Below are 21,768 nucleotides of genomic sequence, written 5' to 3'. Positions count from 1 at the left end.
TTTGTGAAAAAATACAAATAAAAAAGGGCGAGTCGGGTAGTAGGCACTGTTATTAATACCGTACCGTATTGGTCGGTACGGTCGATATTTGTCGTACTGGTCATTGGGTCGGTACAGGTATTATATATATTTTATACCGATCTAAATACTGGCCGTATCAGTCAATATTTCATCCCATACCGGCCTGTCTATTGGTCGATATTTCGGTCTTCATTTTTTTTTAATTTTTTCACATTATAAATTTATTTTTTGACCTTCAATTCAGATTAAGTTATTTATAATTTATATATATATATTTATATATAATTTATTTATATATATTATTATTTTAAAATATAATTTATATATATAAATTATTCATATTTCAATTATTCTAAAATGATGTATGAAATAGTATTGATATCGAAATATTTAGTTACAATCCTTTGACCGATATGAAATACGATATTCAAGTGGTAGCTACTATTTGGCCCCTAACAACGACAGATCCTTGGGGTCTTTCGAGCCCAGATTCAGAGAGAGAGTGATACTGAAGATCGATGAACTCCAAAACAATGGCGACGGTCGCGGAATCATCGGAAGCCATGCCAACTCCACCATCCAGCGACTACTCTATAGGCAGCACCATCACGAAAAACCTAGGTGAAACGATGCCGTGGGTCGAACACGCAGTCCAACAAGCCCAGCTATACCAGAAGGCCGTCGAAGAGGCCATCGATTCCGCTGTGGAAGCCTCTAAGTCCCGCCTCTCCGAAATACGGTCCACTTCCACCGCCCATTTACACCAGACCATCGTAAATTTCCTCAACTCATCATCTCCTCTTTTTCCTTTGCTTGGCTGGGGAGAAAATAAAAGGAAAGAGAAAAAAATAATAATAGCAAAGTTGGGGTTTTTTCGATTCGGGCTAAGTTGGACCACGGAACACTGAAACATGTTACTTATCAAAAAGTTTGTCTAGATTTCCACCTCTTGCCAAAAACGTAAGTCTAATTGCTGCTGATGATATCGTGGGACAGAAGTATATATGTTCGAGAAATTTGTAACAATCTAATTCCTAAATTTCCTAAGTTTCCTAAATTTCGAGATAAACGAGGAAATAAAAAGAACAAAATTATGGATTAGTTTCACGTGTTCGTCAATTCTAATTTCTAATCATAGAAAATGTGTTTATCAATTATCAAAAAAGTATTATGTGTTCTGGATTAATTTATTTTCCAATTATTTTGAGTTCAGATAAAATATAACCAAAAAAATGAAAAAAAGAAGAAGATCCTGGTACTATCCGCAAGCAAACAAAGTATTAGGCGAAAACAAGAGATTACATAGCAAATTAGTAATAGTTCACGTTTTCATGTATTATAAAGATGTAGATGTGATAGCAGCTGAAAATCTGGGTGTAGGATTCTTTGCAAGATCTGAAGTCTGAGTATGCTTCTTACGAGGAAGTGTTTTTTGGAAAGATTAAAGGTTCGTATTGATTTCAGTCTTTTGTGGTGATTCTTCCATACAACCATGACTCTCTCATTATATTATGTTTTTAGTATTTGATGGCGTCTACTTTCGCTCTGTCTACTTTCGCTCTGTTTATGCAGAGGGTGTCGTCATTGCAGCTTCACATCCTGTTATTACGAGTGGGGTTGCCGCTGGCGCTGGCTTAGGTTTAATGGTACTGCAAAGTACGGTTCAAAGTTCTATAGACCATTTTATTCTTTTTTTTTTTTTTTATATTAGATGTCGACCATATTTCAGTAGCTAAAACAATTAATCTGTCAGATATTTCAGATTTCGCTCCTGTAGATGGACATGAAATTTCTGAGTTTTCCCACAATTATTTCAACTTCAGTTTGCTCAAGAACATTCAAGAAGAAAGTTTTTTATTGCACCCAAATTCCAATGCTAAATATGCTGCCGCACACATTAGAGTTAGATCCATTCTGAAGGGTTTAAACATTGTACTGAATGTGATCTGATGGTTATTGGCCAATTTCCTGCAGGGCCATGGCATTCTTTGTACTATGGAGCACGCTATAAGGCTATGCGCCTTTTTCTGAGTCAAGAGGTAAGCACAGCTGTGGCTACCAGCACATCTCAGTAGTCCAGTTGGGATCACAAATTTTGCTAAAGTGAATGCTTATTTCCAATTCATGTGTAAATATAAAATATGTAATAAGGGTGTTTACCATGAAAATGAATTTTTCATACAGTGGCTTCAGCATTCACAACGCTATTATATTTTATGGTCATGACTCAACTCACGTGGCATAACTTTTTATATAACCTGTATTACTGCTTGCTGTCTACCGTCGATTTGTCCAATGTTTGGCGAGCAATATGTCAATAAATGGTCAATTGATTCTTTACTAGTTTAGATACATAATACTTTTTCACAAAAGTCATATTCCTCTTGATCAAATTATCCATAGTGCAAAAAAAAAGAAAGCAACTTTTCTGGTAAATTTACCCAAAATACGTCTCAGGGAGATGAAATCTCACGTGGGAATCTCAACGTCTCTTAAAAAAATGAACCCCAAACTTATAAAAAAAAAAAAAAATGAACCCCAAACTTTCATTTTCTTTTAAGCTCTCAAATCAATATTCCAAGTTTCCAAGATTGGCTACCCCCTCTCCAGTAGAAGGCAAGAAGAACTCACTTGCTACAACTGTATTCCCATCAATCCTTGGCATTTGTTATCGAGAGCCCTAAGTTATTGCCCTAAAATTTAACCTATTGTGTATGCTGTTTGGAGATTTACCTCTGCCTTCATTTTTGGGTGCAGGCCATACTTTCCAGAGCTGATACTCGAGTAAAGGATTTGCAGAAATCAATTGATAGTCTGAAAGCTGAAAGTGAAACATTGGAGGTAACCGTTTTGTTTCTTGTCACTCCTTATTGATATGAGAAATGTAATATTAAAAATGTTTGATGATGATGAATTGATAAGAATTGAATATTTTGTGTTGTGTCATGCATCTGCTACTTTTTAGGTCATACTCTTTCTGCCTCCCTTTAAAGACAAGACTAGCCTGGTGTGTGCATTTTGTAACTGCATTGATGAGATAAATTATGCCGAGAAAGAAGGACCATGCTTTTGTAAAAGGATGTTGCTGGGAGTATCAAACAACTTCACACAACTGCCCTATGCTAAGCATAACATTTGAACATATTTACAAGAGAAACCCCTGCTCTCCAACTATATAGAGTTTTGTAGACACAAACTTTATTACATCCTTTTAGTTATAGCATGGAAATCCCAAAAGTACGATGGGCTTGGCCCATTCTAAAGTTTGACCAGATATCGGGATTGAATGCTTGGCAAATTGCATCCATATAAGCATTGAGCATCTTAAACCTTCAACATTTTAATAAGTATCTACTGAGGCCCAAAGCACCCAACACAGACTAGAGATAGAGAGCAAACAGAGGCTCAAAGGTTCAAAGCCACATCACAACGAGTTTGGAGGATTTTTCATAAGCATCATCTGCATAGATAGGAAAAAAATGACCTTAAGACTTTGATGTCGGTTTGTTTGATGTAGTGCATGTCGAGAGAAAGAAATGAGCAAAGCTTTAAGGCATAATAAGGATTACTGAAGACCTTAAGAATTTCCTCTCGCACACATCCCGTGTAGTTGGGCTACGTCTATTCAATTGATTCAATAGAATTTTATTTTACCTATAAAAAAAAAAGCAATGGATGGCAGTGAAGCTATGTCTGCCAAATAGAAGCATCATTGGTTTAAGACATTGTTATCCAGTCTAGTCAATGCTAGGCGTGTTCACTAGTAGAGCCTCGAAAAACAAAAAAATAATCAAGAAACCTATCTTCAAGAATATGAACGCATGTGAAGTTTCATATTTGATTATTTAAGTAGAGGTTGGTAATGACTTTGTTTAAATTAAGCTGATCTAGTCCAAAAACAAACTTAAATCAAGACAATCCGTCTCCAAAAAACTTTGTAGGGTGCTCCTTTATTCTATATTTTAGGAATTTATGAGTAGACTAAATAGACTTATCATGGCTCCATAATGGCTATTATCTTAAACAACTATGGAAGGGGAGGAGTTTTGCAGAGAATGTTCCCCTAGCAGAGATTGGGTGAATCATTTGGAGGAGAAGCATGTGAATGATTTAAACACCAATAAGTATTTTTTTTATAAGTAAAAGGTACATTTTTTTATTGATACGAATGGAATAGGCATAACTTGTGTACATAGGAGGTATACAAAGGACCCTAAATACATTATAGGAACGATAGATTAAAGATAGGAAGTCATGTGCCTTGTCCCCATTAAGGACAATGGCCGAAAACCAAAGCAGTAATATGTGTACAAAAAAATTCTGAAGCTCCGCCATTGTGTGCTCCCTATCTTCAAAGCACTGCTCATTTCTTTCCGTCCAACACCACATAATGCACAACGGAATCATCTTCCACACTGCCGCCACTTGAGGACATTCTTGAATCTCCTTCCAATAAGCCAGTAAATCAATCACCCTCAATGGCATTACCCAAGCGACATCAACTCTTCTAAAGATCTCATCCCACAGCACCTTTGTCATCTTACAATGCAATAATAAGTGATTCACCGATTCTCCTTGCTTTTTACACAAGTAGCACCAATCCATCACAATGAGCCCCATCTTCTTCAAGTTGTCCGTGGTTAAAATCTTCCCAAAAGCAACAGTCCATACGAAGACAGCTACTTTAGAAGGCACACGAGACCTCTAAAAATTCTTCCAAGGGAAGGGACCATTACCTTGTGATGCCAATATTTTGTGATACTCCCTGACTGTACACTTCTTGCTACCATTGGACCTCCACTGCATCCTATCCCCCTGTGCTGTAGTATTTCCCGTGGAGTATATCAACCTGAAAAATTCTGAAACGATGTGCAATTCCCAATTATGAATATCCCTATTAAATAGGACATTCCACTGGTGAGAACTATGAGAAAATACCCGCAGATCCGCCACAAAAGCATCCCTATTGGTTGCGATGCAATAGAGAGCTGGAAAGGCCCTATCAAGAACGCAATCTCCACACCAAACATCAAGCCAAAACCTGATTCTGGTGCCCTCCACCCACAAAACGGATATGATTTTCGAAACTCTGCCATCCCCTCCTAATAAATTTCCATAAGCCCATGCTATACCCCCTCACTTCGTTGGAGCACCAGCCCCCCAAGCACTTCTGTGTCTAGAGTCAATAATTTCCTTCCACATCGAATCCCCCTCCAAGTGGTACCTCCATAACCATTTCCCCAACAAAACTTTATTGAAAGTCCTCAAGTTGCACACTCCCAAGCCACCATTTGAAATTTGGAGAGCAAACTTTCTTCCACTTAACAAGATGGCCTTTTGTTTCCTCCCCCATTCCCCCCCCCCCCCAAAAAAAAAAAAAAAAAGCCCGGAATAATTTTTCAATCCTATTCACCACCCCTGCAAGCAAAGGAAATAGAGATAAAAAATTAGTGGGGAGGTTAGTTAACGCGCTCTTAATTAAAGTGAGTCAACCCCCTTTTGATAAATATAACCGTTTCCAACCAGCCAACATTTTCTCTATTTTTTCCACAACCCCATCCTAAATAGCTCTAGCCTTAAAAGTCACTCCCAACGGGATGCCCAAATATTTCATAGGCAAAGAAGACACTTTACAATCCAGAAGGCTCGCCAGGCTATTTATATTGGCCACCACGCCCACCACAACTATCTCGGACTTACCAAGGCTTAAGCCCCTACATGGCTTCAAAACATAACAAAAGTGCCTGTAAAGTTTGAATTTGGCTAGGATCCACTTCACAAAAAAAGAGAGTATCATCTGCAAATAAGAGATGTGAGATTATGATAGAGCCATTAGCACCATTGCCCATTGAAAATCTAGAGAAAAAACCTCCTCCCATAGCAGACTTCACCATTCGGCCAAGTGCCTCCATAACAATAACAAAAAGAAGAGAAGACAATGGGTCCCCTTGGCTCATTCCACGAGAACTGTTAAAAAAACTAGCAAGGGTGCCATTAGATCCAAGAGAAATTTTGTAATAGCCCGTGTAGATTAGTTTTCTCTCCGTACGAAGCCTAACTTGTGTGTGAACAGTGATTCGAGAGAAACCCTAACCTTCCTATCCCGCCGCTACCCCCACCCACCATCGATCGGAGAGGGACACCGCAGTCACAGACGAGGCCGACGGGCTTCGGCGTCCTCACTGAGGGCCGTCGGTGTCAGTTCCTCGCAGACGAACACTTTTTTTTTTTTTTTTTGTCGGCGTCGGTCGTTGTGCACTTTGAATCCATCACATAACTGATCGACAGACCCAGGTGTCTCTGTCGTGGGGCCTCCGACGTCAGTCTTTCTTAGGTGACTGGTATTTTTTCTGCTGCTCTTCCATTTCCTCCTCCGGCAATCTGCGATCTGAGCCTTTCCATTAGCCACCGCTACAGACTATTTCGACGGAATCCGGCGACCGCATTGTGGGCATCCGACGTCATCCTCCGGAGACTGGAAGTACTCTGTTATCTCAAGGACTTTTTGCAAGAAAATCCGTGAACTCAAGGCCTCCAACAGATCTGTGTTTTACCTTAGGATGAAGTGGGAGCAGTAAGGAGCATTAGGAACAAATTTGCAGTGGGATTTGACAATGACGACGAAGCATGATGCGGTTTTGTCCTAGTTGGAAGGTGAGAGGTGGTTGAAAGTGGAATAAAGAACTTTCGTTTTTACAAAAGAGGGAGGAGATATCTTTTTGTATATCTGAACGTAGCAAAAGGATAACTAAGTTCATGTTTCTAGGGTGGACGACAGCTTCGTGGGTGGCTAAGGGGATTGAGGATTGCTTAGACCTTAACTGCTATGAAGGTTTCTTCAGAGAGCTAAGGATGGGTAATGGCGTTTTTAGCATTCAACATCATGTTAATGCAAGGGGCAGTTTTTTGTAGCTCTCAGAATTCCGTAATGGAAGGAGGAAATGTTTGTTGGTAATTCCGGAGGGCGCAAATGGCATTGGATGGAAAGGTTTTCTGCAGTCCATTCTAAGAGTCACCGAATCCAAAGCCACTTCTCGAAGTTGAGAGTTTGTTGATGGGAAAACAGTGGGAAGACCTTCCTCAATCAAATGTGCTTCGTACGCAGCAATGTTGAAGTCACTGGCGGGTAGTCAGGCCGAGACCAACTCAACGGTAGAAAGTAAGGGCAAGGCACTTGTAGGAGACTAAAGACCTCAAGTGACTTTGGGAGAGTTGGAAGGGGTCTTGTGGGATGTCAAATCTCAATTGAAGGGAGTTATGGATTATGTAAGAGATCTAATGATTAAGGTGGATAAGGGGTTCGACCTAGTTGTGGGTACAAGTGTGCTGGAAAGTGTGTAGGCAAAGGATGTGTCAACGATAAGGTCGTTGGACGCTAGCCTCTTTGTTCATGCCAGTGTCACTATGCCTTCTGAGGGAGCTGTAGGGTCTCATGCACCAGTTACAAATATAGTTGGTCTTTCTGTCCAGGGTTCATTTGTAGTTAAAGATGGGGGGTCCCTCCAAGGTCTCGAATATTTTGGAAGAAACAGTCGAGCCTCTTTTAGAAGATGCAAACGGGGTAACAAAAGGTAGTACTTCCCCTCTTGAGGAAGCAGTAGGGTCAGACAAAGTGGCACGACAAGGATCGTCGAGGGGTGGAGCATATACACAAAATGTTGATGGAGGGGAGGAACCTATAATGGTAACAGATGGAGGGGAAAACAACCATATACTTGTCGAGCAGCCATTTGGCGAGAAGGAAATTATCGATTTGTCATTGGTGCCTCGTGTGGGGGAAGGTTTAGAGTCGGGAGTGCAGTCGGGTACTGTGGTTGGGGATAATGTCATTCTCCTGGTTTCTCTTCCTCCGATTAACGATATAGTGGGTTCAACAACGGATTGTATTCTAAATAAAGATAATGGGTTTCTACAAACCCTGGGACTTTCATATGGAGAGCAGGGAGAATATGAAGACCAATTTAAATCACTACTTACTGCAATCGAGGCGAGCCACATGCTTGAAACCAAATCTAAGTTTAAGAAAAGCAGAGAGTTAAAGAATCTTTCTTGGGCAATCAACTACGATACTAAGAGAGCTAGCTTAAGTCTAGGGAAAGTTAAAGGGAGGGCTTTGTGAAGACATTCTCGTAGTGGGATGTAGGGGATTGGGTCGGGGAGGTGTATCGATAGTTTTCCAATTCGGGCTTGGTGTATTTTGGGTAGGTTTTCATGGGCTTTTGGGTCATTATGGGCTTTCTTGTATGAGCTAGGTGTTTTTCTTGTATACGTCCAGTGTACTTGGTTGCTCCTATTGATATATATATATAAAATATTATTACTTATAAAAAAAACTAACATCGAGAAGTGAGCGGTAGAGACACAATGTTGAATCCATGAAATCCACCTATCACCAAAGCCACACCTCTCGAGCAAGTATAAAAGAAATTCTCAATTCACATGATCATATGTTTTTTCCATGTCAAGTTTACCTGGAACTCCCTCTCACAACCTATGATCCAAGCACTCATTGGTAATAAGAATCGAGCCAATGATTTGTCTTCCCCAAACAAATGCATTTTGAGGCTTAGAAATCATTTGTTCTAATACAGGGTTTAGCCGGTTAGCAAGAACCTTTGAAATGATCTTATACACTCCACTCACAAGGCTTATGGGACGGAAATCCTCAACTACCATAGCCCCATGTTTTTTCGGTATGAGAGCAATGTACGTCACATTGAGGCATTTCTCAAACTTCTTGAAAGAGTGGAATTAAAGGAAAACCTACATAACATCACATTTCACAATATCCCAACAAGCTTGAAAGAACCCCATCGAAAAGCCATCTGGACCCGGCGCTTTGTCCTTAGCCGTATCGCGAATGACCTTATAAATCTTGTCCTCGTCAAAAGGTCTTTCCAACCAACTCACACTTTGCGGATCAATAGACTCAAACAACAAATCATCAAGCTTCGGCCTCCAGCAGGCTGGTTCCGCGAGGAGGCTCTTGTAATAATGCACAATATGGTTTTCTAATTCAGAGGGGAAAGAGAGCACTTGAGTACATGAATGAAGTGTCTCAATAGAATTGCTACGCCTATGTGAATTAGCCACTTTATGGAAGAATTTCGTACATTTATCACCCTTTTTTAGCCAGAGGGCCCTAGATTTTTGTCGCCACGAAGTCTCCTTCATCAACAACACCCTCTCCAGTTCCGTCACAACCGAACTCTTTCTCAATAATACCTCTTCTGAGGTGTCTCCCAACAATTCCCTCCCCTCTAACTCTTAAAGCTCCTCCATAAGGGTAGTCTTCTGGTCATCAACTCTGCCAAAAACTTCCAAGTTCCACTTTTTTAAATCTTGGTTCAAAACCTTAAGCTTACCTGCAAGAATAAAACTGGGAGTGCCTGTGAACTGATAACTTGCTAACCACATATTTTCAAACTTGAAATACCGGCTTCCCCCATGAACACCGCCACATTCTAACAAAATAGGAAAATGATCTGAGCAAACTCGGGGCAACCGCTTTTGACACAGTTCCGAAAAGTGGGCCTCCCACGAAGGAGAGACAAGGAACCTATCCAATCTGGACCAACCCTGGCTATTTGATCATGTGAACTCGCCACTGACAAAGGGAAGATCCATGAGGTCCAATCAAATATGAACTCAAAGAACTCCTCCATGGCCAAGGAGTTGCGATAACTCCCTGATCGCTCAATGAGAAAACGAGTAATATTGAAATCCCCACCCATACACCATGACACATCCCATAAATAATATAAACCCGCCAATTCCTCCCAAAGTCTTCTCCTATCTCTATCCATGTTTGGCTCTAGGTGCCTACAAAAGCCCACTCCCACCTATCTTCAACATTTTTAAATAAACTAGCGACCGAAAAATTCCCAATACATTCCTCAACCGTCTCCACTACTCTTTTATCCCACATTAAAAGAATGCCGCCTGAAGCTGCCATAGAAGCCAAATAAGACCAGCCTACAAAAGGACAAAACTACGAATGCTTCTTCTATCAATAACATGCAATTTTGTTTCTTGGAAACACAAATAAGTATTCTTTAAAATTGTAGTAGCCATTTCAAGCCAAAGATGAAGAATAGTCATTAGAACTAGCCAATTTGGGCATTTCCTCTTTATTTTTCTTTGGTTGATATAATTTGTTGTTCATGTAGACCTTAAAAAAACTGAATAGAAGGGAGCAGGCAGCTTTTGTGTTGCAAAGAAGAATCTGGAATACCATATGGGAGCTAACGGAACACATATTCAACAAAATTAACAAAGTAATAATTCCCCCCCGGTTGGGGGGGGGGGGGGGGTGGTGTTGTTGGAGAGGGGACTACATATTCTTGGTTTGTGGATTTTCAACACATAAATGTTTGAACGCAGGATGGTGGAGAATCATTGAGAGCAATTGTCGCGCTGTGAATCACATTGGTATTGAACAAGACTCTTTGGGAAGGTTGGCTGCCATGGTGGAGGAAGGGGTAGTTTTTGAGGGCTCCTCTGTGTTCATCAGATCACGTAGAAATGGCTCGCAGGTGTTGGTATTGCAGAGGCAACGTAACTCCTTTGGGAGATTTTTCTCTCTATCGGAGTTTGGCCAAGAGAAACGGTGTGGTTTTCTATGATTCTTGAAGGGAGGGAAGGGACTGGTTGGAGGAACTTTGGAGAGTTGCTGAAGGAGGTTTCTACAACCTCCTCTGTTCTGGGAAGAAAAAACAGAGGGGCTTTTCCATGGTTGCCTCCTCCTCCATTGTAGGGATATCATGCTCTCTCTTCGTACAAAGAGGCCTTGTCTCGAGCTCCAAAACCTGCAGAGGGGTCAAGTCTGGAGAAGGCGCGGCACTGTGAGGAGGTGTGTGTGGGCAGGTACTTGTCGGGGCCAAGTTTGGCAACTCTACAGCATGCCTTGGCTGAGATGGAGATGCAAGTGGGGGGGTTTAATTCTTAATATGGAAATGATAAAACGCAGTGTTGAGGAGGCTTTGCAGAGGGAGATGCTTCTTGTAACAGGCCAAGGAGAAGGCCCCTCAAATGGGCCGTCTCATGTTTCTGGGCCTAAGGGAAAAGGAGTGGCTTCTGTTGGGCCACATGCGTAGGCCTTCTCTTCAATAGCCCATAAGCTCTCTGCTGGGTCTTTTTCTCGGGCCTGCAGTCCTGTGACCCAGAGGCCTGCTAATGTGCCTCATGAGCAGGTCAGTTGCCCAGTGGCCCTTCGGCCCATCGTAGCGGGTCAGCCCTGCTCTCAGGCCCAGGGCTCGCCTGGTGCTTGCAGACGCAGGGCTCCTTACAGAGAAGCACGCCTGCCTCCCCATGTTCCTCAGTCGGCGGTGGGACAGGGGTCGACGGCGAGGGAGGCGATCCTGTCGGAGGTGGTGGTGGGTCTGTCGGAGAGTTCTGGGGCGACGGTGTTGGTGTCGGAGGAGGAGGCAGATACCTCGCTGAATCTGTGTAGAGCTGTTCCTTCGCCAGAATCTGCTTTGAAGTAGAATCTCTCGGCTTCCCTGACGCCGGCGACTCAAGTGACGGTAACCCCAGTTTCGATTTTTCAAGAAAAGCTTTCACCCGAGGTTGCCTTAGGCCTTGCGCAAACTTTGACAGAACTCGAGGAGTGCTTGGATGGCCCACCACCCTTTGTGGTGGCACAGATGTCGTCGCCGGTACCCTCTGTGGACTTTGTGGGGGTGACGGCAACCACAAAGTTGTTATCCCAAGTGACCGCAACTCCCGAGGTTGTCTTTGGCCCTGTGCAAAGTTTGTTGGAACTCGGGGAGCCCTTGGATGGGCCTCCACCCATTGTGGTGGCTCAGGTAATGTCGCCGGTACCCTCTGTCCCTTCGCCTGATTTTTTGGTGGAGGACTCTACTGGAATTGGCAATTTCTTCGGGATTGAAGATGGTAGAAGATGCTGGCACCTTGGTTTTGTTTTTTGATAACAGGGAGGGGGAGGTTGAACCAACTCCAATCTTCTCTTTTCATCCCAATGTGTCTGACTGGGTTATACAGAGAGCAATGGATATTAAGCATATGGTAGGAATCTCTTATGGGGGTTTTGAAGCTGAATTTATGGCCCTTCTTACAGCTGTAGAGGTTGTGAACGCCCAATCCAAGTCCGATCAATTTGTGGCTTTGGCAAAAAAAAGGGACAGAGAGCTCAGAAGGCTTGATTGGGCTATGAAAGAGGATGGAGGTGAGAAGAGCTCTACTCAGGAGCTTAGTAAGGGGAGGGGTAAAACGGTTGTTCCATGAAGTCAAAAATAATATCATGGAACATGAGGGGGCTGCATGATCCTAATAAGCGGCTCCAAGTCAGAAATTTACTTTGCCAATGGAAAGGGGATATCATTTGCTTACAAGAGACTAAGTTGGAAGCTATCACAAGACAAGTAGTTCGAAGCTTATGGAGAGGGCAACATGTTGGGTGGTCTTATCTACCTTCAAGAGGAGCTTCTGGGGAGTTCTCATTATGTTTGATACAAGGGTGGTGGAAAGGGTGGATGAGTGTGTGGGTGATTTCTCGGTTGCATGCTCCTTTGTTACTCTTGAAGACGGCTTCAAATGGGCCTTTGCTGGTGTTTACGGCCCAAATGTTAATTCTGAGAGAAGTTTTTTGTGGGAAGAACTAGCGGGGGTCATTAGTTGGTAGGATCTACCAAGTTGCATCGGAGGGGACTTTAACACTTCGCGCTTTCCAAGCGAAAGGTCGGGAACTCCCCACATCACTCCTGCTATGAGAGATTTTTCTGATTTCATTTCAGAACAGGAGCTCATGGATATTCCACTATCAGGAGGCACATTTACCTGGTCCAATAACCGTGATGTTCCTTCTTGGTCGAGGATCGATAGATTTCTGCTTACCTCCGATTGGGAGTCTCATTTCCCGGATGTAGCTCAAAGAAGATTACCCCGTTTATGTTCCAATCACTTCCCCGTCATTTTAGATTGTGGAGGCATCCTAGGGGGTAGAAGATATTTCAAATTTGAACATATGTGGCTTAAAACTGACGGTTTTGTAGACATGGTCAAACAATGGTGGACTTCCTATAGTTTTCAAGGCTCTCCAAGCTTTATTATGGCGAAAAAGTTGAAAGTGCTGAAACAGGACCTGAAGCAGTGGAATGAGCAAGTTTTCGGTAATGTGTTTTAGCAGAAGCGCTCTTTTATTGAGGAATTACAAGGTTTGGAAGGTGAGGAGGAGGCCAGAATCCTCTCTGAACCTGAGAAAATTCGTAAAAGCCAGGTAGTTGCTGATCTTGAAAGGGTTACTTTGATGGAGGAGATTTCTTGGAGACAGAAATCAAGGGTACTCTGGATTAAGGAATGAGATAAATGCACGAAATTCTTCCATAGGATGGCTAACTCTCACGGGAGGAACAATGCTATTGATACACTGATAGTAGATGGGGTAGCTTCTTCGGATCAGATGGTTATCAAGAACCATATTGAACATTACTATCAACAACTATTATCTGAAGAGCATAATTGGAGACCGAGAGTGGATGGTTTGTCTTTTTCCACTTTAGACCAGCAATGCGCAAGGTGGCTAGAAAGGCCTTTTACAAAAGAGGAAGTGGGTAGTGTTATCAGAGGTATGGCAAGTGATAAGGCTTCCGGTCCGGATGGCTTTACTTTGGGTTTCTTTTAAGTCTGTTGGGAGGTGGTCAAGGAGGACATTATGCAAGTTTTTCTTGATTTTCATTCTAATGCTAGATTTGAGAAGAGTCTCAATGCCACCTTTTTAGCCCTTATTCCTAAAAAGGTGGGGTCTACGGATGTGAGAGACTTTCACCCCATTTGTCATGTGAATGGGATGTATAAGATTATATCCAAAGTGTTAGCAAATAGACTAAGCTTGGTGGTGGAAAGACTTATTTTGAAACCGCAAAATGCGTTTGTCAAAGGTAGACAAATTCTTGACTCGGTTCTTATTGCAATTGAAGTCTTGGATGGTCGATTGAAGTCTAGAGAACCTGGGCTGCCATGCAAGTTAGACATGGAGAAAGCATATGACCATGTAAACTGGAAGTTCCTCCTTTACATCCTTGAAAGAAGCGATTTTGGGGAGAAATGATAGAAATGGGTAGAATTTTGTATCTCTTCAGCTCGTTTCTCTGTTTTGGTTAATGGCTCGCCGGTGGGTTTCTTCAACTCCTCTCGTGGCCTGAGACAGGGAGATCTGCTTTCTCCCATTCTCTTCCTTTTTGTCATGGAAGCGCTTAGCAAGATGATTGAGGGTCTGGTGGAGGGTGGGTTGCTCCATGGTTTCTCGGTGGGGAATGGCAATCTCCACATTTCTCATTTATTATTTGCTGATGACACACTCATCTTTTGTGGTGCACACCTTGGACAAGTCCAAGACTTGAGGGCGCTTCTCCTTTGCTCTGCTGTTGTGTCAGGTTTGAGCATTAACCTTGCAAAGTGGGAAATAGTGCCAGTAGAGGCTGCCCCTGATGTGGAGATTCTAGCTTTCACCTTGGGATGTAAGATATCTTCACTTCCTTTGAAGTATCTTGGTTTACCTTTGGGTGCTTCTTTTAAATCTGAAAGGATTTGGAACGATGTAGTCGAAAGGGTGGAGTGCAGATTGGCTGCTTAGAAGAGGCTATACTTGTCGAAAGGTGGTAGGTTGACTTTGATTAAAAGCACCATTTCTAACTTACCCACTTATTTTTTGTATTTGTTCCCGCTTCCTGTAAAGGTGGCTAATCGCATAGAGAAGATACACAGGGATTTCTTATGGAGTGGCTTGGGGGAAGAGTTCAAATTCCACCTGGTTAATTGGCCTACAATTTGTACCCCAATTTCGGAGGGAGGGTTGGGGTTTCGCCAGTTGATGAAATTCAATTAAGCTCTTTTGGGCAAGTGGTTGTGGAGGTATCAAAATGAAAGGGAGGCACTTTGGAAGTCCGTCATAAATTCTCAATTTGGGGAAGCTTGGGGTGGCTGGTGCTCGAATAAGGTGCGAGGTTCTCATGGAGTGGGTTTGTGGAAAAACATTAAAAGCCGTTGGCGAACCTTCCGGGGTCATGAACATTTTGTGGTAGGCGATGGTTCGCGTGTCCCTTTTTGGCTTGATATATGGTGTGGCAACCACTGTTTACGAGATACCTTCCCTGCCAATTTGCTCTTGCTAGAGTAAAGGAGGCTTCGATTGCTGACATTGTGGTATTTTCAAATGGCGCCCCTCAATGGAATGTGGATTTCATTAGGGCAGCTCATGATTGGGAATTGGAGTCTTTTACGGAGTTCTTTGCGGCTTTATATTCTGTAAGTATTCCAACGAAGACAAGATTCTTTGGAATCTTTCTAAGAAAGGTACTTTCTCTGTCAGTTCTTTTTACCATAAGCTCACAAATCCCGGTTTGTCGATGTTCCCGTGGAAGAGCATATGGAAGACGAAAGCTTCTTCAAAAGCATCTTTCTTTGTCTAGACAGCTTCTTTGGACAAGATTCTCACTACAGATAATTTGAGGAAACGTCGGGTTGTTGTCTTAGATTGGTGTTGTATTAGTAAAAAGCATGGGGAGTCAGTTGATCACCTGCTTCTTCACTGCGAGGTGGTCAATGCTATATGGGATGATGTCTTCTTAAGAGTTGGATTGTCTTGGGTTATGCCTTGTAGATTGGTGGACTTTCTAGCAAGTTGGAGAGGCCTTCATGGTGATTCTCAGGTAGCGGCAATTTGGAGATTGGTACCAATATGCTTGTGTTGGTGTATTTGGAGTGAGAGAAATGCTAGATGTTTTGATGATCATGAGAGAACTTTGTCCGAGCTTAAAGCTTTCTTTTTTTAAGTCATTGTTCCTATGGGCGGGGCTATAGTTTGTAATGGATCTAGTGTCCATGATCTTCTCCTTTCTATTGTAACCTCTAGCTAGACGTTTTTTCATGTATACTTCATGTGTACTTAGGCCTTGCCTAGTTCTATGAATACAATCTCTTTGATTACTTATAAAAAAAAAAATATATATGTTAGCTGGAAATTCTCATCTAACAAGGCATATTCGCTGGAATTCATCAGTTGCAACCAACCAAAAAGTAGATAGATGTTGGGTACTCTCTTGACATAACAAGGTAAGATTAATAGGTCACTTATCAAAAAAAGATTAATAGGTACAAAACTCCAATGGTTCACTATGCCCGATTGGTATTTTTTTTTTTTTTTTTTCTGAATTGCATTTTGCTCTTCTTTTTTCTTTAGTTAATAAGAGACTTTATTCCAAGTGAAATAGGCATAGCCCAAGTATACAGGATGTATACAAATGAGTACACCTAAATACAAGCTAAAGCAAAACAGTACTAAAATAAAACATTACAAATATGACCATCCCTTACAAGATTCTTCACCTAAAAACTTAAAAAGTGCTAAAGAAAAAATCGCTAAACTCGCCCATAGAACGTTCACAATCTTCAAAACACCTCCCATTTCTAGCCATAAGCACCAAAACAAACATAAGGGAATCATCCTCCACACTGCTGCACTGCCTCTACATCCGACTGAACCTTGCCATCAAGCCAAAAAACCACCACATGCATAGGCATCACCCAAGCAATGCTTACTCTTGCTAAATATCATTCCACAATATTGTCAAAACCTCACAGTGAAGAAAAAGATTGTTAACGGATTCACCATCCTTCTTACACATAAAACACCAATCAACTACAAATAAACCTTTCTTCCTCAAATTATCCGTTGTTAATATTTTCCCTAGAGACACCAACCAACAGAAAAAAAACAACCTTGCTAGGCACCTTTGCCCTCCAAATACATTTCCAGGGATAGTCTTTAACGCCCTGACAGATTAATGCCTTATAAAAAGATTTCACAGTAAATCTGGAGTTATTTGTTTGCAACCATAGCAGGCTGTCCTCTCTATTCTGATGAATTTTGATACCATATTATCTTCCCAAAAAATGAGATACCTCACCCACTTCACAGTAAATCTGGAGTTATTTGTTTGCATTTTGCTCTATTGACTGCTCGTTGAATATAACTAATCCAAGCAATTACAAATGATGCAATTCATGGTGTATGATCACTGTTTGCAGAAGATGGCGGTAGATGGAGAAGAGGTACTGAAACGTGGAATAACAAAACTCAGGTTTGCAGTTATAATGATTCAATGGATAGCAGTTTATGTAGTTTACCCCATTTTTCATCGCATAAGTTTCATTGCTATGTCCTGTTGAAACTTTTCCTATTCCATTACAGACAAGCAGGAAAGCAGATTCAGAGTGTGATCCGCTCGGCTCATAAGATTGAAAGACAAGCTGGAGGTATGCAAATATGATCTGTAAATTGTTTAGATTTAGCACGTTGAAACTGTGGATGAAACAGCCTGCTTATGTTGTCTCCACATTGTCTTTGTTAGGATTAAAAGATATTCTTGGAGAACTTCCTAGAAGAGAAGCATCTTTGTTCCGGTCACAGGTAAGTTTTTCATTGAATCCTTTCACCATTATTTCCCAAAAAAGGATCCTTTCATCGTTCCTACAAATAGGAAACTTTGGTGGGACACATCCTTACTTTGGCCTATTTTGATCTAGCAGCTTATGCGTTTTTTTTTTAACAATAACCCCCTGTGCTATGTTTATTAGAAGAAGAAAAATTCTTTTTATCAGCAACTATTTATTACCCCACATCCTTATGAAAAACACTCTTTACACTCTATAAAAAAACATCTCTACACAGACTACACCCTATAAAAAAGTTGTAAGTGTGGAGTGTGAGAGTGAATAGTGGCTGATGCATAGCATTCCTCTTATTAGAAATAGAAGCCTCCATCCATCACTGTTAACTGAAACCACATAGACCAATCATAGAGTGCCACATGGCGAGTTATTTTTTAAAAAATAATGTTTTTTTAGAAAACAATAAATATATTTTTATAATTAAAAACTGATTTTTAGTTTTTAATTAAAAAACTAAGCCACTCATGGTGGCTGGTGGCTGCCATCACCCATGGTGGCCAGAACCTGGCCTAGTGGCACCATAAGTGGCTGTTAATTTTTTTTAATAAATAGAAATAAAAATAAATTTTAATTATAATAATATATTTATTATTTTCTAAAAAAATATTTTTAAAAAAACTTGATTAGTGATAGATACAGTCATAGGTTATGCAAGTGCAGTACACTCCTTTTGAAAAAGAGTTGGGTCCATTATTAAAAAAGTAATTTTTTCATGTGGGTTATCTACTCACTTTTTTCGAAAAGGAGTGCGCAGCACTTGAGCACTCAATGACTGCAAATATCATTTCTCTATTTCTAATAAACGCATAGCACATGCAGTTTCTTGCTTTAAAAAAAGGCACAAGGTGCTAGATCAAAATAGGTCAAATCACGGGGTGTTCCATTAAAATTTCCTAACAAATATTATGAAGTAAGACATCCTAGTTAAAACTAAATTCTCCAATGAATCATTATGTGGGATACATTTTACCTATACAGAAACACTTCCTATCTATCCCATGATCTTAAAAAAACTAATTATAACTCCAAAACTTCTACATATACTTAAAAGTAAAAGAGCTAGAAGTTATAATTGCTTCCTTCTAACTATTCTCTGCGTGCTTATGTTGGACTGTTTGGTTGGCAGGTTTCTAATCTTGCATCCGAGGCAAAGCGAGAGAGGAAAGCTTTGACGAAGCAGGTCTCAAAAATAAGTGATTATGGAATCTCGGTTTGAGAATTCTACAGCTGCCATTCTCTTGTTGCATGCATTTTACAGATGGAATAACCTTTATGTAACCTGAGAGAGAGGGGAGATATATTCAGTCAGAAATAAATTCAATCCTTGGAACGTTATTTTTTTCTTTCATTTTGTGTTTTGCGAAAGGGAAGGTATTTTTGTTTACAATCTCGAGTCCCCCACATACGGTTTTTTGAAGAGGAGATGCGTGCCCCACATTCGGATTACATTATAAAAGAGTTGTACACAGTTCTGCTGCAGGCATATCACAACGGCCAACAACAGAGCTCCAAAATTCAATCAATGTTTTTGATATAAGTATTCTTATTGATTGTTTCCTACCTTTGCTTTTATAGTCGTTTATTCAATATATCATCACCAGGTCCAATATTTAAAGGTTGGGGTTGTGATGAATACAGAGCATAAATTGGGGTTGTGCAACACAATACAGAGCTTCCCAAAAAAGGTAAGGCATTTTCGATCCAGGAGGCAGGAGCCTTGAATTGGGGAAACGGTTTGCTTACCTTCCCGGGTTGCTATTACTTTATGGTTCGTACCACATTGGGAACCAGATGAGTCCAAACCACCACGTACCTTTCTATTTATGCATTTCTATGATTTGTGGCTGTCTGGTAGTTGAAACTAAAGTGCTACATAGTAATTAAAAAACAATTTGGAAGGTAAAATCTGTGTGGCATTCTGTAGTCTCTAGTACCGGTCGATATCTTCCTTAAACCCAAACTCAAATTCTCTCTCTCTGTGGCTCTCTGGTAAGGGATTCGCTCTTGCTCCCTTAACCTGGACTGGGTTTCTCCAGAGTTGGTCCTTGGACACTTTGGGCCCTTAGATCCCACTCCTTCGGCTGACCATTGAAAAAGGCTCTGCTCTCAAGACTCATAAAGTAGGCCCACCACCACCATCTCAACACAATCCACTGGATGGGTCCCACCATCACCTACCTCTCTCCATTTTTTACGCAAGAGATTAAATTCAGAGAGAGAGAGAGAGAGAGGAGAAAGAAAGAATATTGGGCCAGCCAGCCTAGTCTGCCAGTGTATCACGTGGAAACTCCTCTCTTATCACACAAACTTCACACTCTCTTTCTCTCAGAGTTCTCGGAGCAGAGCGTTAGAAACGAAAAAGGAAAAAACAACGTAAAGACTCCATTTTGTTCTCTTAAGAAAAAAATTAGAATTAAACTTAGTGAGTTTTGATAGCATAATCCGCAGACGAGCATTCGATTCACATTATCACAGGGTTTTTTTTTTTTTGCGATACGACACGTCAGCAGACCTCAAAGTCACGATGGTGGTGGTGACGCTGTTGTTGTAGTTGCTGCTGCTGCAGCCTCATTAGCTCCTTCTGCCGCCGGAGTTCCATTACTTTGCGGTGAGAGTTTGAGTGCTGAGTCAGCACGAACGTCGGGCTCGCAGCCGGTCGGTATTCCGGTACCAGACGACCCGACTTGTATCGAACCCCGCACGCGTTACACAGGGTCTTTGGCCCCAGTGGGCCCGTCCTCCACTGCGGAGTCTTCTCCGACGCGCAGTGCGAGCACCTTCGTACTTCTCCCTCTCCCCCGGCTCTTGCGTTCTTCATTTTCGGTCTCATTCCTCCTGCAGCTGGAGAATCAGGCTCCGGGGAGGAGGTCCAGTTGGTGGTGGAATTGGTCGGTGCTTTGGAGCGTTTGGCGCGGGCTGCTCTGCTGCCGGATAACGACGCGTCGGATGGGAAGAAGACGTTTCCGGCAAGTTCGTTGGCCGAGAAATCGGTGAACGAGTCGTCTACGAACTGCGAAAGCCACTCGAGCTCGGCCGCATCGTCGCTCTGCGCCACAATCGGAACCGAAAACATTCAAATTTACTGAAATAATAGCGAAATGAGATATCAAAGAAAGCACACGTCCTGGTTGGTTAACAATCAAAAAGCACATAATTTCCCAGCTTTTGGAGACAGACTACAACAGAAGCTTGCGTTCTAAATTCAATAATAGAAGCACTTTCTCCTTACACAAAAACAATAACCTTTCAAATAAACAAAAAACTTGAAAAACATTGCGGGGGAGAGAGGTGTGGGTGCTTACAGGGATGCAGAGGTCGTTGGTGAAGTCGGCGGAGAAGTGGGCGGGGTGGTCGTTGTTGGTGGGTTGCGAGAGGCGGTGGTTATTGGGCTGGTTTTCAAGAGAGTGAGGAAGGTAATGAGGGTGGTGGAGGTGGAGCGAGTCGGAGGAGGAGAAAATCTCGTCGTTGGAGAAGTCCAGAAGGTCGTCTACGGGGAAGCTGCAGTCTGCTGCACTCGATGACACTCCATACATGTCCATTATTTCCAAACAGATCACAAAAGAAACAGAAAATATGGTGAAATTCTATATGGTTGGGTCTCTCTGGCTGTGGCTCTGGCTCTACCTCAGTTCTCTGGGTCTGAGAAGAGAGAGAGACTCAGAGAGAGAGAGAGAGAGAGGGGGGGTTGAAGATATAGAGTATATGATAAGGGAAGTGAAGGGGAGGGGGCAGATGAACGTGCAGGGAGCGACGATGCACTCAGCTCCACTGCACTCTGCACTGCAGAGAGATAGATAAGAGATCTCTAGAGGGATTTCTAAATTGCCATCTCTGTCTGCTATATCAGTGCAAACGGATAGGTGTGTGGGGGGCATTATTTTAATGGGGGGTAAGATGGGAAGGGCCAAGTGCATGGATGCTTTCATGCAATCATGGACAAATGGCCACACACCTACACATGCATATGCATATGCTTTTTTTCTCTATTCTTTTCTCCCATTTTTGCCTGTTTTTTGCACCCACCATATCCTTCCACATTATCATATAAATATATATATTTCTCAAATGTATTCCTACAAAGTCTCCTTTTAATTCTTCTTTGATTTTTTCCTATCTAATTCAACTGCATTTCAGAATTTTAACCATATACTATATAATATCAATACTTTGGAGTTTTGTTAGAACTTTCCCCACCCCTTTCATTCCACAAGTAAGGTTAATCAAACATGCTTCTCACCATCTTTGTGCACTCTTCTCTCTACCTTTAATACACTCATG

The 21,768-nt window shown here is 41.7% G+C and overlaps 2 protein-coding genes across 3 annotated transcripts; one reads left to right on the top strand and one right to left on the bottom strand.

Annotated features, from left to right (window-relative positions):
- The first annotated feature begins 458 nt into the window (after nt 1-458).
- LOC121238551 lies at nt 459-19,050 on the top strand. 2 transcript variants are annotated; one of them, XM_041135468.1, is made up of 9 exons: nt 459-794; nt 1,402-1,468; nt 1,594-1,677; nt 1,996-2,060; nt 2,779-2,862; nt 17,071-17,120; nt 17,231-17,295; nt 17,391-17,449; nt 18,617-19,050. In XM_041135468.1, exons 1-9 carry the CDS (start codon nt 540-542, stop codon nt 18,704-18,706), a joined length of 819 nt encoding a protein of 272 aa, XP_040991402.1. In that variant the 5' UTR covers nt 459-539; the 3' UTR covers nt 18,707-19,050. The 2 variants fall into 2 exon arrangements, with proteins under 2 accessions (XP_040991402.1, XP_040991401.1); XM_041135467.1 differs by having other exon boundaries at nt 460-794; nt 17,068-17,120.
- An 830-nt stretch (nt 19,051-19,880) lies between these two features.
- LOC121238553 (GATA transcription factor 4-like) lies at nt 19,881-21,320 on the bottom strand. Its single transcript, XM_041135469.1, has 2 exons — nt 20,793-21,320; nt 19,881-20,536 (listed from the first exon to the last, which is right to left on the bottom strand). The coding sequence occupies exons 1-2, from the start codon at nt 21,027-21,029 to the stop codon at nt 19,994-19,996; spliced, it is 780 nt and encodes a 259-aa protein (XP_040991403.1). The 5' UTR covers nt 21,030-21,320; the 3' UTR covers nt 19,881-19,993.
- Nucleotides 21,321-21,768: the final 448 nt, after the last annotated feature.

The sequence above is a fragment of the Juglans microcarpa x Juglans regia genome, chromosome 7D, assembly GCF_004785595.1.
Source record: "Juglans microcarpa x Juglans regia isolate MS1-56 chromosome 7D, Jm3101_v1.0, whole genome shotgun sequence".
In the NCBI taxonomy this organism is placed as follows: domain Eukaryota; kingdom Viridiplantae; phylum Streptophyta; class Magnoliopsida; order Fagales; family Juglandaceae; genus Juglans; species Juglans microcarpa x Juglans regia.
The sequence above is the reverse complement of the archived record's forward strand: the minus strand, read 5'-3'. Positions and strand labels throughout refer to the sequence as shown.

Bases quoted from the DNA above. Each gene is read 5' to 3' on its own strand.
- LOC121238551 (XM_041135467.1), top strand. From the start codon at position 540: ATGAACTCCAAAACAATGGCGACGGTCGCGGAATCATCGGAAGCCATG. The intron at 1,678-1,995 runs GTACGGTTCAAA...AATTTCCTGCAG, and splicing joins AGGTTTAATGGTACTGCAAA to GGCCATGGCATTCTTTGTAC. The intron at 17,450-18,616 runs GTAAGTTTTTCA...TTTGGTTGGCAG, and splicing joins CATCTTTGTTCCGGTCACAG to GTTTCTAATCTTGCATCCGA.
- LOC121238553 (XM_041135469.1), bottom strand. From the start codon at position 21,029: ATGGACATGTATGGAGTGTCATCGAGTGCAGCAGACTGCAGCTTCCCC. The intron at 20,537-20,792 runs GTAAGCACCCAC...ATTGTGGCGCAG, and splicing joins CCAACGACCTCTGCATCCCT to AGCGACGATGCGGCCGAGCT.